We start from the raw sequence: 12,829 nt of genomic DNA, 5'->3' as shown, positions 1-12,829 counted from the left end.
AAATAACATAAAAATGGCAAGTTGGTCATATGTGAGAATATGAATCCACAAAAGGCTGTGATTTAAAGACAGATAAACAGTCTTTGTGTGATTTAGAACAAACCAGTGACGCGCTGATCTATGTGCAAGCGCATGGCGGCACTCTCAGATCAGTTCACGTGCATTGTGAAATCAAAGTAATGCAGGTTCAAGCATTCGCGCAATTCCAAACATTAGTAACGGTTATTGTACAAATCTACAAACGCGGCACAGAATAACAGAAAAGGAGATTTCAGCGTTTCGTGAAATGCAGAACATTGTAAACTGTCAAATACACATAGACCTTTTTAATAGACTGTGACCTTATTTAGCAACGTAAATCTAGCAAACTTCTTTTATATGATAATTTTTTTAAATACTGAGTGTAAGTTTATAACATTATGCTTTGTGATATGTTATCCTTGATTCAGTTTTAAAATATGAATTACGGGGGGGCCTGGGTAGCTCAGCGAGTAAAGGCGCTGACTACCACCCCTGGAGTTGCGAGTTCAAATCCAGGGTGAGCTGAGTGACTCCAGCCGGATCTCCTAAGCAACCAAAATAGCCCGGTTGCTAGGGAGGGTAGAGTCACATGGGGTAACCTCCTCGTGGTCGCTATAATGTGGTTCTCACTCTCAGTGGGGCGCGTGGTGAGTTGTGCGTGGATCCCGCGGAGAATAGCGTGAAGCCTCCACACGCGCTATGTCTCCGCGGTAACGCGCTCAACAAGCCGAATGATAAGATACGCGGATTGACGGTCTCAGACGTGGAGGCAACTGAGATTCGTCCTCGGGATTGAGGCGAGTCACTACGCCACCACAAGGACTTAGAGCGCATTGGGAATTCCAAATTAGGGAGAAAAGGGGAGAAAAAAAACAAAACAAATTACTACAGCTGCGAGGGGGTTTCGATTACAGCTGCTGAGAGAGTGACAGTAAATTTATCTTAATCCACTGCTCTCTATTTTATTTTTCTTCTGGAAAGTCATTCAGATGTTATAGTGGATTTTTTCTTTCGTTCTTGGAGCAAATGGGTAAGTGAAAAAAATATTTGCTGTGATCTCCCATTCACTCCCATTCACCGCTGTCGAAGTTTACCCTGCAATTGTTTACTTCCGCGTTCCAAAACCCGGAGTGTGAAAAAGGTCTATTGCCTTTTCTGTGTCACAATAAAAGCTCCTTGTGAAGTTGAAGTAATTACTGCAGCATTTTTAGTGTCAAAATAAAAGCCCCCAGGTGAAGATGAAGTAAACAGGACAGAAATATATTACTTTTGTATAACGCAAATCTAATGATCAGAATAATAAAGATAATTCAGCATTATATTATAATAATCAACCTGACGTGTCCCACAGTAATAATGTAGTATTATGCAATGTTCAACTGGGGTTTCAAAAATAAAGTTTACTGTGAGGTAGCTTTGCACAGTAAAAACATTTGTATATATATATATATATATATTTATAAAGTGCATATCAATGAAAATTATCGAATTTCATTCTCCCTTGTGTTTATTTAAAGAAAAAACTAATTAATTATTCGATTTTTATTTAATGTCTTTAAAATATTTCATCTACTTGGCTACAATGGCTGTTTGGATGAAATGATGGTTCCTCTGATAAAAACAAAACAAAAAAACAACACTTTTGAGCCATTTTAGAGCAAATATTAATTATCGGGATATATATCGAATATTGTCATTAGGCTGAGAAATATTGAGATATCATTTTTTAAGACATATCGCCCAGCCCTTGCTGCTACTAAACTTCATTGCTAAAATGTGAAAGCCTGATGTGCAAACGCTGAAGCCACTGTCATCCCCTTTAAAGCACCACAGCCAAAAACTAGTCAGCCTAACTAATGGTGTGAAAATATATCTGCATGGTTGTGTGTGTTAGGTGTTGGAGGTATTGTGGGAGTTGGCCCATCTCCCCACGCTGCCCACCACTCTTGTGCAACAGGCGCTGGAGGAGCATCTAACCATCCTCAGTGATGCATATGCAGTCAAAGAAACTGTCAAGAAGAACTACATCATTAAATGCATCGAGGACATCAAGAAGGTGAGCTAAAACCATTGCTCTCATAATACCCCTTAACTCTACCACTCCTGAGGTTGCATCACTCTTCACCGTGAGCTCCAAGTCACTGTGAACGTTTTGAATATTTTATTGAACAGTTTTGAATGACAATATGTGATATGATTTAATGTGACTTCTTGTTTGGACTGATTTAGATGATTAACTAATATAAATATACTGTACTTATGATACCACACAGTTCAATTTAAATTTTTGCTTTTATCAGTGTAAAAATAAATAAATAAATAAATCTGTTGTTTTCCAGTTTAAATATCTACATTTATTTATTTGAGAAGCAAAGATGTGTAACTCAATTTTGCTTCTCAAATACATAAAATGTTTTTGAAAGGTTTTCAGTAGGCCTGTGAATCGATGAGACGCTTTTTAACTAATAAATCGCATAATTTTCTCTGATTAACCTCGACTAGTCATGGTACATTGTAAATTAAAACAAGCATTAAAATATGTCTCATAGGATATTGGTTAGTCATCATTTATTTTAATTATTTAAATATGTACATATTAAAGTGTTCAGTATGATTGATTGATTTATTTAAACTAGACACATTTTAACAGCTATTAATCTTTGAAACAAGTATATTAATACATGTCATAACATTTAAACCACCTGCCTAATATTGTGTAGGTCCCCACTCTTGCCTCCAAAACAGCGCCAACCCGCATCTCAGAATAGCATTAAGAGATATTCTTCTCACCACAATTGTACAGAGCGGTTATCTGAGTTACTGTAGACTTTGTCAGTTCAAATCAGTCTGGCCATTCTCTGTTGACCTCTCTCATAAACAAGGCATTTCCATCTGCAGAACTGCCACTCACTGGATGTTTTTTGTTTTTGGCACCATTCGGAGTAAATTCTAGAGACTGTTGTGAGTGAAAATCCCAGGATACTCAACGATTGGCTGATTAGATAATCGCATGGATGATTGTTGGTGTCAGACGGGCTGGTTTGAGTATTTCTGTAACTGCTGATCTCCTGGGATTTTCACACACAACAGTCTCTAGAATTTACTCAGAATGATGCCAAAAACAAAAAAAAGCATCCAGTGAGCGGCAGTTCTGCAGATGGAAATGCCTTGTTGATGAGAGAGGTCAACAGAGAATGGCCAGACTAGTTCGAACTGACAAAGTTTAAGGTAACTCAGATAACCACTCTGTACAATTGTGGTGAGAAGAATAACATCTAAGAATGCTATTCTGAGATGCGGGTTGGCACTGTTTTTGTGGCACGAGGGTACCTACACAATATTAGCCAGGTGGTTTTAATGTTGTGGCTGATCGGTGTAAAATGTATGGATTTTTTACGAAAAATAATAGTATTTGTAATAGTAATAGTTATGAGTCCAAGTAATGTTTAATTAAGACAACTTGATTTTTCCATGAATGACAACATTAGGGTTTACAATAGGGTTTACAGTGTACCTTGCTAAGAATATTTAATATATATTAACATTGCAGTGTTTCAGTTTCCGGCATTTAATTGTTTATTTGGATAGATATTTTCAATGGAAAACAAGTCAAAAATACAAATGAAGAAATTGATCTTTGGAGTGTATTATTTATGTATTTAATTATGAAAAGTCACTGTCTGGCTTGTTTCTGGTAGTTTTAATTGGAGTGACTTTTGTCTTTTCTCTCAAACTTTTATTCCACCATGCATCTGCTTTGCATTCTTTCCTGAAAATCTATATTCTGAAAGTTATGTAAAGTAAAACACAAAATATGCATGCACCCTCTCATAGAAGGTGTTACACACATTGTCGAGCTTCTCGGCTTATCTTTCAGTCTAGACTTTGGGCAGTGGGCTATTTTAAGAGCTGATCTGTTAGTTTAAAGATGCTGTTCTGTGTCTAGACATAGAAATACATTTTTGCACTCTAGATTCAGCTTGCCTCAACTCACCCCAACACACACACACACACATTTGCTCAGTCTTTGTGCTTCCGCCTCTGGTGTGATTTGGGTGCAGTTTACTTGCAGTCTCTACACTGGCATTAAGTCTTTGTGGCTCTCACTGAATACAAACTGAAGTTTATGTCTTTAGATACAAATACAGGAGGATTCAAAGTCTACCAGCGAGACACAGGTCTCTTTTCTTACTGGCTCCTGGGGCAGGAAGAAACCGAGCTCATTGGCTCGTTCTCAAGTAAGAGAAGACCCACCCCTTAAGTTTAACACTGACCAATCATAACTCAACCTCAATCTCACAAAAACTGAATGTGATTTGCAACTGATGATTGCCAATTGGTTCTCAGGAAGGACTGTAAAGATCAAAAAAAGTATATTTGTGATTTTAAAAGGGCACTTCTAGGGTTTGCTCTCTTACTGTTGACTGTTGGCTTCAATTTGTTATTGGATGATTTGAAACTTTGGGAAATCAGAGACATTTACCAAAGACTGGGTTGATGGATGGAGATTCCAAGGCATAAATGCACAGTGTGTTATGGTTGATGTATGTTAAAGGGTTAGTTCACCCAAAAATGAGAACACTGTCATTATTTGGGCTGCTATAAAAAAGCACCATAAATGTACTGTAACAGTAGTCCCTATGTTCATGAAATCGTGCACTATAGTCCAAGTCCTCTGAAGCCATACTATACTGTAGCTTTGTGTGAGGAACAGGCCACGATTTAATTTATTATTCACAGAATCTTCATTTTTGGAGTGAATTACCCCTTGAATTTCCATCACTGCATCATTTACTAATTGTTTATGTGTGTTTATCGTAGTCATCTCAGCAGAGTAATCCTCAGACGGTGTGGGTGGTTCCAGCCTTAAGACAACTTCACGAGATCACACGGTCCTTTATTAAACAGACCTACCAGAAACAGGACAAGGTGAGTGTATACAATGTCCCAGAGGACCATATAAACTGAAAACCCTTCCTTTGGTGCTTTATACATTTTTAGTAACCTGTATTGTGCTTTGTACCATCTCCTCTATCAGAGTATAATCCAGGACCTGAAGAAGAACTTTGAGATAGTGAAGCTGATCACAGGGTCTCTGGTGTCATGTCATCGCTTGGCCGTGTCTGTCGCCGGATCCAACGGTCTGTCTGGATCCACGCTGGTGGATGGACGATACTCTTATCAGGAGGTGTGCTGCCACACTTGCATTATCTCTTCTCCATACTAAGAGCTTGAACTATGTTTAGAGGTTGACTGTGTATGTGTTTTGCTGTGTATGTGTTTTACAATGGGGGAAAGAATTCTGATTATTGGCTTATAGTTTCTAAAATTGAGATATTGAATGAAAATATACCACTCAATGTGAAATACTGTAGTGCTAGTCTGAACTATGGACCTTGACATTTTTTTTTTTTTACTGATTAGATGAAATTAATAAACAGATAGGCCTACATCTAAACTGCTCACAAACAGGTTAGTGAAACAAAGAATCCGCTCTTTCAGTCATTTGCAACAAAGTATTATGATAACGGCTATCGATTTAACATGTTAATTCAATGCAATTAATTAAATGAAAATAACATGAAAAAACAGAACAATTAATCCTTCCCCTGGATCGTAATAAGTAATATTCTTACCGTCCCAGTCAGCAGGGGGCAGTAACCACAACTGCAGCTGTAAAGGTAATGCGCAGCTGTACAGGAGCAAGCTACACTTTAGTAACAGCAGACAGCACAAGATGAGGACGCGTTCTTGTGCAACTCCTAATGCAGGGGTCTGGAGACGTGTTTTCAAACTATGTTTATCTTGACACTGCTTTCCTAATCACTGTTTATGACGCACCACAGTGTGACACACTAAAAGCATTTGTCTGATACGTTTGTACATAGACGCGACCTTAGAAAAGCCCTTATAATTTAGTCTTCCACATACATTTATTATTATGTATTTATAAATATTTAAATATAATTATTTGTAAATATTGAATCATTATATATTAAGTTAATTTTATTTGGGGGGCTTTCTCAGTAAATATGTATATATGCGACTAATTAGATCAATTAATCGCCATATCATGTAATTAATTAGATTTTAAGAAATGAAATCGATTAACAGCCCTAATTATAATATAAACACTAATGTAAATATTGTCACATAGCAAACACAATTATCTGCAATTATCGAACAATAAATTATGTGACCTCTGGTTTATGCAAGTCATACAGTGTAAACAATGGCTAGTTATTTGCTCTCCTGAATCATATTGTTATTTGACTGAAGAATGAGCTATTTTTATCAGTCAAAAAGTATTTGTAAACTACAGAGCTGACTGAAGTTATGCTTTGTGTTTAGTAAAAATCCAAAAGAGAAGTTTTTGTCTACATGATGTTCTTATGAAAATGTTTTTTTTTCCTTTTTTTTTTTTCCGTCTTTATCCAAGTATTTGGAGGGTCACCTGAAATTCCTTGCATTCTTCCTACAAGAGGCCAGTCTATATCTGGTCTGGAATAGAGCCAAAGAGATCTGGGAATGCCTGGTGTCCGGCATGGATGTGTGCGAGCTGGATCGAGAGGTGTGCTGATTTCATTCAAATCTTTTCCATTTGAGTTTGCAGGGTCCAGGCTCTTTGTGAGTGCAGTCTATAAACTTTCTATTGAAAACCCTTATTCAGTATTCACAAATGACTGGAAAAGGCATGGAAACTCATTGGTCAAAAGGTGTGTCAACCCTGTTTTTTCAAAGTAGGTACAAGTACAGATCCTTATATACTTCAGTGGAGAACGATCTCTCTGATATGCTACATGAGCGGTCGAAAATAAAATGTAAAGATCTGTATCAAAGTATTTTGTATTGAAGGGAAGTTGCCATTTTCATAGTTTATGCTAAATTTCTAATTAAATGTGCACTCAGTAATGTTTTCCTCAAAACATTTTACTCCTAAAGAAATGAATTGTAATTTTGAAACTTATGTATAAAATCATGACCACTCACATGAGATGAGGACTCCAGTCATATCAGTAACCTTATAAAAGCTGTTTTATTCTACATGGGGCAGGCGCGCATTTTAGAATCACATGACCTGCTGAATACTACTCGCTTAATCTCAGTAACCGTCTTGTTATTGGACACTTTCACTCTTGGATTAAATTAATCATGGCTGATTGTGAATAGTGAATTTTTACAATGGCATCTGTAACTGAAAACTGATGCATCCACACCACTAGGTGTCAGTGTAAGTCCAAGATGACAAATTTGAAACCTTACTGAGTGCACCTTTAAACGTGTGTGTTTGAAATTTCAGTGCTGTGATATGGAAATGTTATTGAGAATTGTCTAAGTTTACTGTTGTCAATTGCTGAAGTGCTAGTATTGTGAAAAACAACACTGGTCTGTGTGGTTTTTGTAGTATTTTTTTAAGGGTTTCATTTCTTTTATCCTGCAGATGTGTTTTGAATGGTTCACTAAAGGACAGCACGATCTAGAGAGTGACATTCAACAGCAGCTGTTTAAAGAAAAGATCCTCAAGCTGGAGCCTTATGAGATCACTATGAATGGTACACTCTTAACCACCGCTTTTGTAACTGTTTCCACTGAAAGCCACAATATTACCACGTCATATAATCATAGCACCCTGCAGTGTGGCATGTCTTCTGTACTGAACTGACATTGTAGCAGGAAGCCACTATCTTATATTAAACCTTAGAAATGGCCTTATTAGCCGCATGGTGCGAAGTGGTACTATGAGTGTGTGAGTTTTCTGTGGGTTTCTTGCTGTTTTACAGGGTTTAACCTTTTCAAGACCTTCTTTGAGAATGTGAACCTGAGTGACCACCGTCTCAAACGGCAGGGAACACAGCTGGTATGACATACCCTCGCTCTCAGGAAAACACGGAGAGAAAATATGACATATATGCCTTGACATACAACAAAAAATAGTTTGTAACACATATTAGTGGTAGACTGTTATATATACAGTATATATACACTGGCAGCCAAAAGTTTGGAATAATGAACAGATTTTGCTCTTATGGAAAGAAATTGGTACTTTTATTCACCAAAGTGTTATTCAACTGATCACAATGTATAGTCAGGACATTAATAACGTGAAAAATTACTATTACAATTTGAAAAAAATTACTTCAGAGAGTTCTCATCAAAAAATTCTCCACGTGCAGCAATGACAGCTTTGCAGATCCTTGGCATTCTAGCTGTCAGTTTGTCCAGATACTTCCTGTAGCACTTGCCATAGATGTGTCTTGTCAGACACTTCTCACGCACCTTACAATCTAGCTGATCCCACAAAAGCTCAATGGGGTAAAGATCCATAACACTCTTTTCCAATTATCTGTTGTCCAATCTCTGTGTTTCTTTGCCCACTCTAACCTTTTCTTTTTGTTTTTCTGTTTCAAAAGTGGCTTTTTCTTTGCAATTCTTCCCATAAGGCCTGCACCCCTGAGTCTTATCTTTACTGTTGTACATGAAACTGGTGTTGAGTAGGTAGAATTCAATGAAGCTGTCAGCTGAGGACATGTGAGGTGTCTATTTCTCAAACTAGAGACTCTGATGTACTTATCCTCTTGTTTAGTTGTACATCTGGCCTTCCACATCTCTTTCTGTCCTTGTTAGAGTCAGTTGTCCTTTGTCTTTGAAGACTGAAGTGTACACCTTTGTATGAAATCTTCAGTTTTTTGGCAGTTTCAAGCATTGTATAGCCTTCATTCCTCAAAACAATGATGGACTGATGAGTTTCTAGAGAAAGCGGGTTTTTTTTTTTTTTTTTTTGCCATTTTTGACCTAATATTGACCTTAAGACATGCCAGTCTATTGCATACTGTGGTAACTCAAAAACAAACACAAAGACAATGTTAAGCTTCATTTAACGAACCAAATAGCTTTCAGCTGTGTTTGATATAATGGCAAGTGATTTTCTAGTACCAAATTATCAATTTAGCATGATTACTCAAGGATAAGGTGTTGCGGAGTGATGGCTACTGGAAATGGGGCCTGTCTAGATTTGATCAAAAATGACTTTTTTCAAATAGTGATGGTGCTGTTTTTTACATCAGTAATGTCCTGACTATACTTTGTGATCAGTTGAATGCCACTTTGGTGAATTAAAGTACCAATTTCCTTACGAAACAGCAAAATCTGTACATTATTCCAAACTTTTGACCAAGCTTTTTAGTGTATATATATTGGTCATGCTGATATTTGGCTTTTTGAGATTTAGGAGCATTGGTCGAAAAGGCCCTTAATACAGATTTTCTGATTTAATTTGATTCTGGGTCACAAGCTCGATTCACATGAATATATTTCAGTAGTAATGTCCACTTTTCTTACAAATTAAAGAAATTCTGTCCTGTTAATTATACAGGGGACCTTCTAACTAGGTAGATTACGAAAATATAAATTTTACAAATTCTATTTTATTTTTTTCTTCATTTTGGTCACATTTTAGCTTAACTTAAAAAATCTACAAACCCATGTATCCAAACAATAAATATGATATTATATTGCATATATTATATTTTGTTACATGTTTATTGTTTATTGCATAATTTATACTATTTAAAAAGTATTTACATCAATTTGTAGAGCACATGCTAATAATTGGTACTGTCTCTTTACGAAAACTGGCTGTTTGTAAAGAGCATCTGTAAATGAGCACATATTAATGATACAGGACTCGAATGGCTTCTTTTCCTCATCCGTTCTATTCGTTATTAGAAATAAATGCTTATGTTGTGTTGTTTTTGATCAAGAGTTGACTGTAAAAAACAGAATAGTATTAAAAGAGACATTATTCAATGACAAAGGGATTGTGTGGATCTCGTCTTTCAAACTTTTACTCTTCTAATCAAACTTTTACTCTTAACATGCAGAATTTTAGTGCTAACCTATTCCTTAGCCACTATACTACTTAATCACTGGTAAGTAAAATCTGAACATTTACCAGCCAGTGGCTAATCACAGACATTTTAAGTCGCATAGCGTGAAATTTGGTTTCATATTCGAGTGATTTACTGCCATTGTAGAGAATTGCGCATAGAGCAAAAGATCAATCTTGGGATTTAAGGATCGATATTGAGGTCGTTCAAATGAAGTTCACGGTGCATCGGAAAATCGATAGTTGTACACAGTCCTATTGGTCAATAACTTAGATATTGGGTTGACCACTAGAAGGTTGACAAACTAATTGTTGAGAGTTATTGTATATACTGTATCATGATTGTTATTAGGGCTGTCAAATTAAAATTAGAATATTTGTCGAATTTAAGAAAAATACGCACATATGAATGCTAAAACAGCGCATTTGAATTTTGGATGTGTACCAAGCCCTGGCAATGACTTCAGACCGATTGCATTCTTGCGCTAAAAAAGGCTAGATGAAGCGCAACAAAATACAGTTTAACAGAAACCAGGTGTCTCGAGACATGTTTTAAAGTTCTTTTTAACTTGACACGGCATCTAAAAAACAGTGCTCCTGCATGAGACCCTGAATAAACAAAAATAAAGAGAAACAAAGACGTTTGTCTAGCGCGTTTACATTGAAAAACAAATGGTGAACTAGATGGTTGCAAAAGCGTTTGGTGTAAACAGCCCCTTACAGTAGGTGGAGGTCTTTGGCCGTTGCGTCTTGCTCTCTTATCAGCATTTCACAGATTAAGCAATGGGTTTGTCTGTGAAGGAGTTCAGGTTGGAAATGTGTGTCTCGAGATCCTTGTGTTCTGTTTCTTTCTGTTGTGTTCCCTCTGTTTGAACAGCCCCTGACCAGGGATCATGAGCTGCTTTACCACCCAGTTCATCCAAATACCACTGCAATCTGGGAATAATTCTACCCTACATACAGCTGTAATTAATGAAAAACACTGGTATATCGCTGTTATTAAGAAGTTTGAGTCTGTAGTAGTATATACTGTGGCACCAGTGCAAGTGTAACACCATGTTAACACAGAACTGCCTATTGAAGCGTTTCCCCCCTCGTTTTACTTTTGACTTAAAATTTGAGAATATGAACCGACTAAAATTAAAATTTTTGTTTTATGCACTTTTGTTTAAAATGGAATGTTTTTTTAACAGCCAGGAATGTTCTTTGCAATAATATAACACGATGCTGTATGGTTATATGTATTCAATGCGCCCTCTTGTGGACTAAGGAAATAACGTCAATTTAAAACATCAGCTGACTTTAAAATTCTAATTTAATTAGAATTTAGAAACATTTTAAGGTAAAAATTCGAAAGTAGTTTCTCTGCCCAATTGACAGCCCTAATTGTTATCTTCATCCCATGTGTCTCTCAGTGTGTGGAGCGATTGGATCTGGCTGGAATGGACTTCATCTGGAGAATTGCAATGGAATCTCCAGACGAGGACATCGCTAATGAAGCCATTCAACTAATCATTACCTACAGCTACATAAACCTCAACCCCAAGATGAAGAAGGTCAGAAGTTACACACGCAATCTTGCCATCTCTCAAACGCACACCGTTTCTCAATGGTTTGTAACCTAATAGCTCTTTTGTGTAATTTCTCATATAGGACTCTGTGTCTTTACATAAGAAGTTCATTGCTGATTGCTATAAGAGATTGGAGGTGAGTGTTTGAATGTGAAATGTAATTTTGTCATGTCATTATTTCACCTGTGATCATGTTTTCAAAACTCTTCTTTCTATCACACACAGGCTGCTAGCTCAGCGTTGGGCGGCCCGACCCTCACACATGCTGTTACTCGGGCAACCAAGATGCTGACAGCCACTGCTATGCCAACAGTAGCTACATCAGTGCAGTCCCCATCCAGGTATGAGGACTATTGTAGCTTTGGCCTAGTTGGCCAAGTTTCAGATCAGTTGGTCAGATTTTGTCTTCATATAGACTGAAAAGGCTAGATTTATTGTCTTTAATATTTTTAGATTTTATACTTTTTAAAGTAACAATTTTCATGTATTCAAAAAAAACAACATATAAGTCACCACAAGAACAAAGTCCCATAAAAATCTTTGATTTGTTTTTCTTTCTTTTTTTCCCCCCTTTTTTTATTCTGTAGAATTCATTCAGGTATCTGATTTTTTTCAGATGACAAAATGTTGCCGTTGAACTTGGTATGAATAGTTTTGGTTCAAAATTGTTTGCGAATATTTTATACTTTTATGTTTAGTCGCATCAGGCTGAGAACAGGCCGGAACTGATCTGAAAATTGTCCTGAAACAGTTTGTTGAAACAACTTTAAAGCTGAAGTGTGTAACTTTTTCAATGTTAAAATACTTTCTCCTATTCCATCTTATTATGACAACTGTTAATATAATTCTATGCTATAATTCGCTGTAACATTCCTCCATTTGTTTTGAGCGGCCTGTCTAGCATGACACAACAACAATGACTCAGCTAGTGGTGTGAGTTGGTGGCGGGACTATCTGTTTGGAGTGTTTGAAAACATTGTTTATTTTTGCAATTCCATTTTGTGGCGCTAGTGGCCCAGAAATGACACACTTCAGCTTTAAGATTGACATTAGTTTTCAATGTGGGTTCTCTGGCAGTAGATGACTTGGGGTGACAAGCCACCAAATAAATACCAATTTGTGACCTCAGGTCCAGTAAACTGGTGATCATTGAGAGACTGCTGTTATTGGCAGAGCGATATGTCATCACAATAGAGGTGAGAGTTGATACATGCTCACACACTTACAAAGCTCATATCTTTTTACTTATAGGTCATATACAGTACACTTACAATCACATATATTAACACAGCTCATACTCATAGAATGAGTTACTTTAAATGTTCATTGTAGATTAGGCTCTCGATTTATC

The 12,829-nt window shown here is 36.8% G+C and overlaps 1 protein-coding gene across 11 annotated transcripts in view; it reads left to right on the top strand.

Moving 5' to 3' along the window:
- The window catches only part of usp24 (ubiquitin specific peptidase 24), a 112,520-nt gene that overhangs the window by 35,465 nt on the left and 64,226 nt on the right, over positions 1–12,829 (top strand). For 10 of the 11 annotated variants that reach the window (XM_051654570.1, XM_051654564.1, XM_051654568.1 and 7 more), the window contains 11 exons: positions 1,916–2,077; positions 4,158–4,259; positions 4,843–4,950; positions 5,060–5,209; positions 6,461–6,592; positions 7,463–7,574; positions 7,803–7,879; positions 11,323–11,463; positions 11,561–11,614; positions 11,704–11,819; positions 12,608–12,674. In XM_051654570.1, coding sequence (XP_051510530.1) covers positions 1,916–2,077; positions 4,158–4,259; positions 4,843–4,950; positions 5,060–5,209; positions 6,461–6,592; positions 7,463–7,574; positions 7,803–7,879; positions 11,323–11,463; positions 11,561–11,614; positions 11,704–11,819; positions 12,608–12,674 — 1,221 coding nt within the window. The remainder of the gene's footprint in view (positions 1–1,915; positions 2,078–4,157; positions 4,260–4,842; positions 4,951–5,059; positions 5,210–6,460; positions 6,593–7,462; positions 7,575–7,802; positions 7,880–11,322; positions 11,464–11,560; positions 11,615–11,703; positions 11,820–12,607; positions 12,675–12,829) is intronic. The other variant, XM_051654569.1, reaches the window with a different exon arrangement.

This window comes from Myxocyprinus asiaticus, chromosome 25 (assembly GCF_019703515.2).
Source record: "Myxocyprinus asiaticus isolate MX2 ecotype Aquarium Trade chromosome 25, UBuf_Myxa_2, whole genome shotgun sequence".
Lineage (NCBI taxonomy): Eukaryota > Metazoa > Chordata > Actinopteri > Cypriniformes > Catostomidae > Myxocyprinus > Myxocyprinus asiaticus.
The sequence above is the reverse complement of the archived record's forward strand: the minus strand, read 5'-3'. Positions and strand labels throughout refer to the sequence as shown.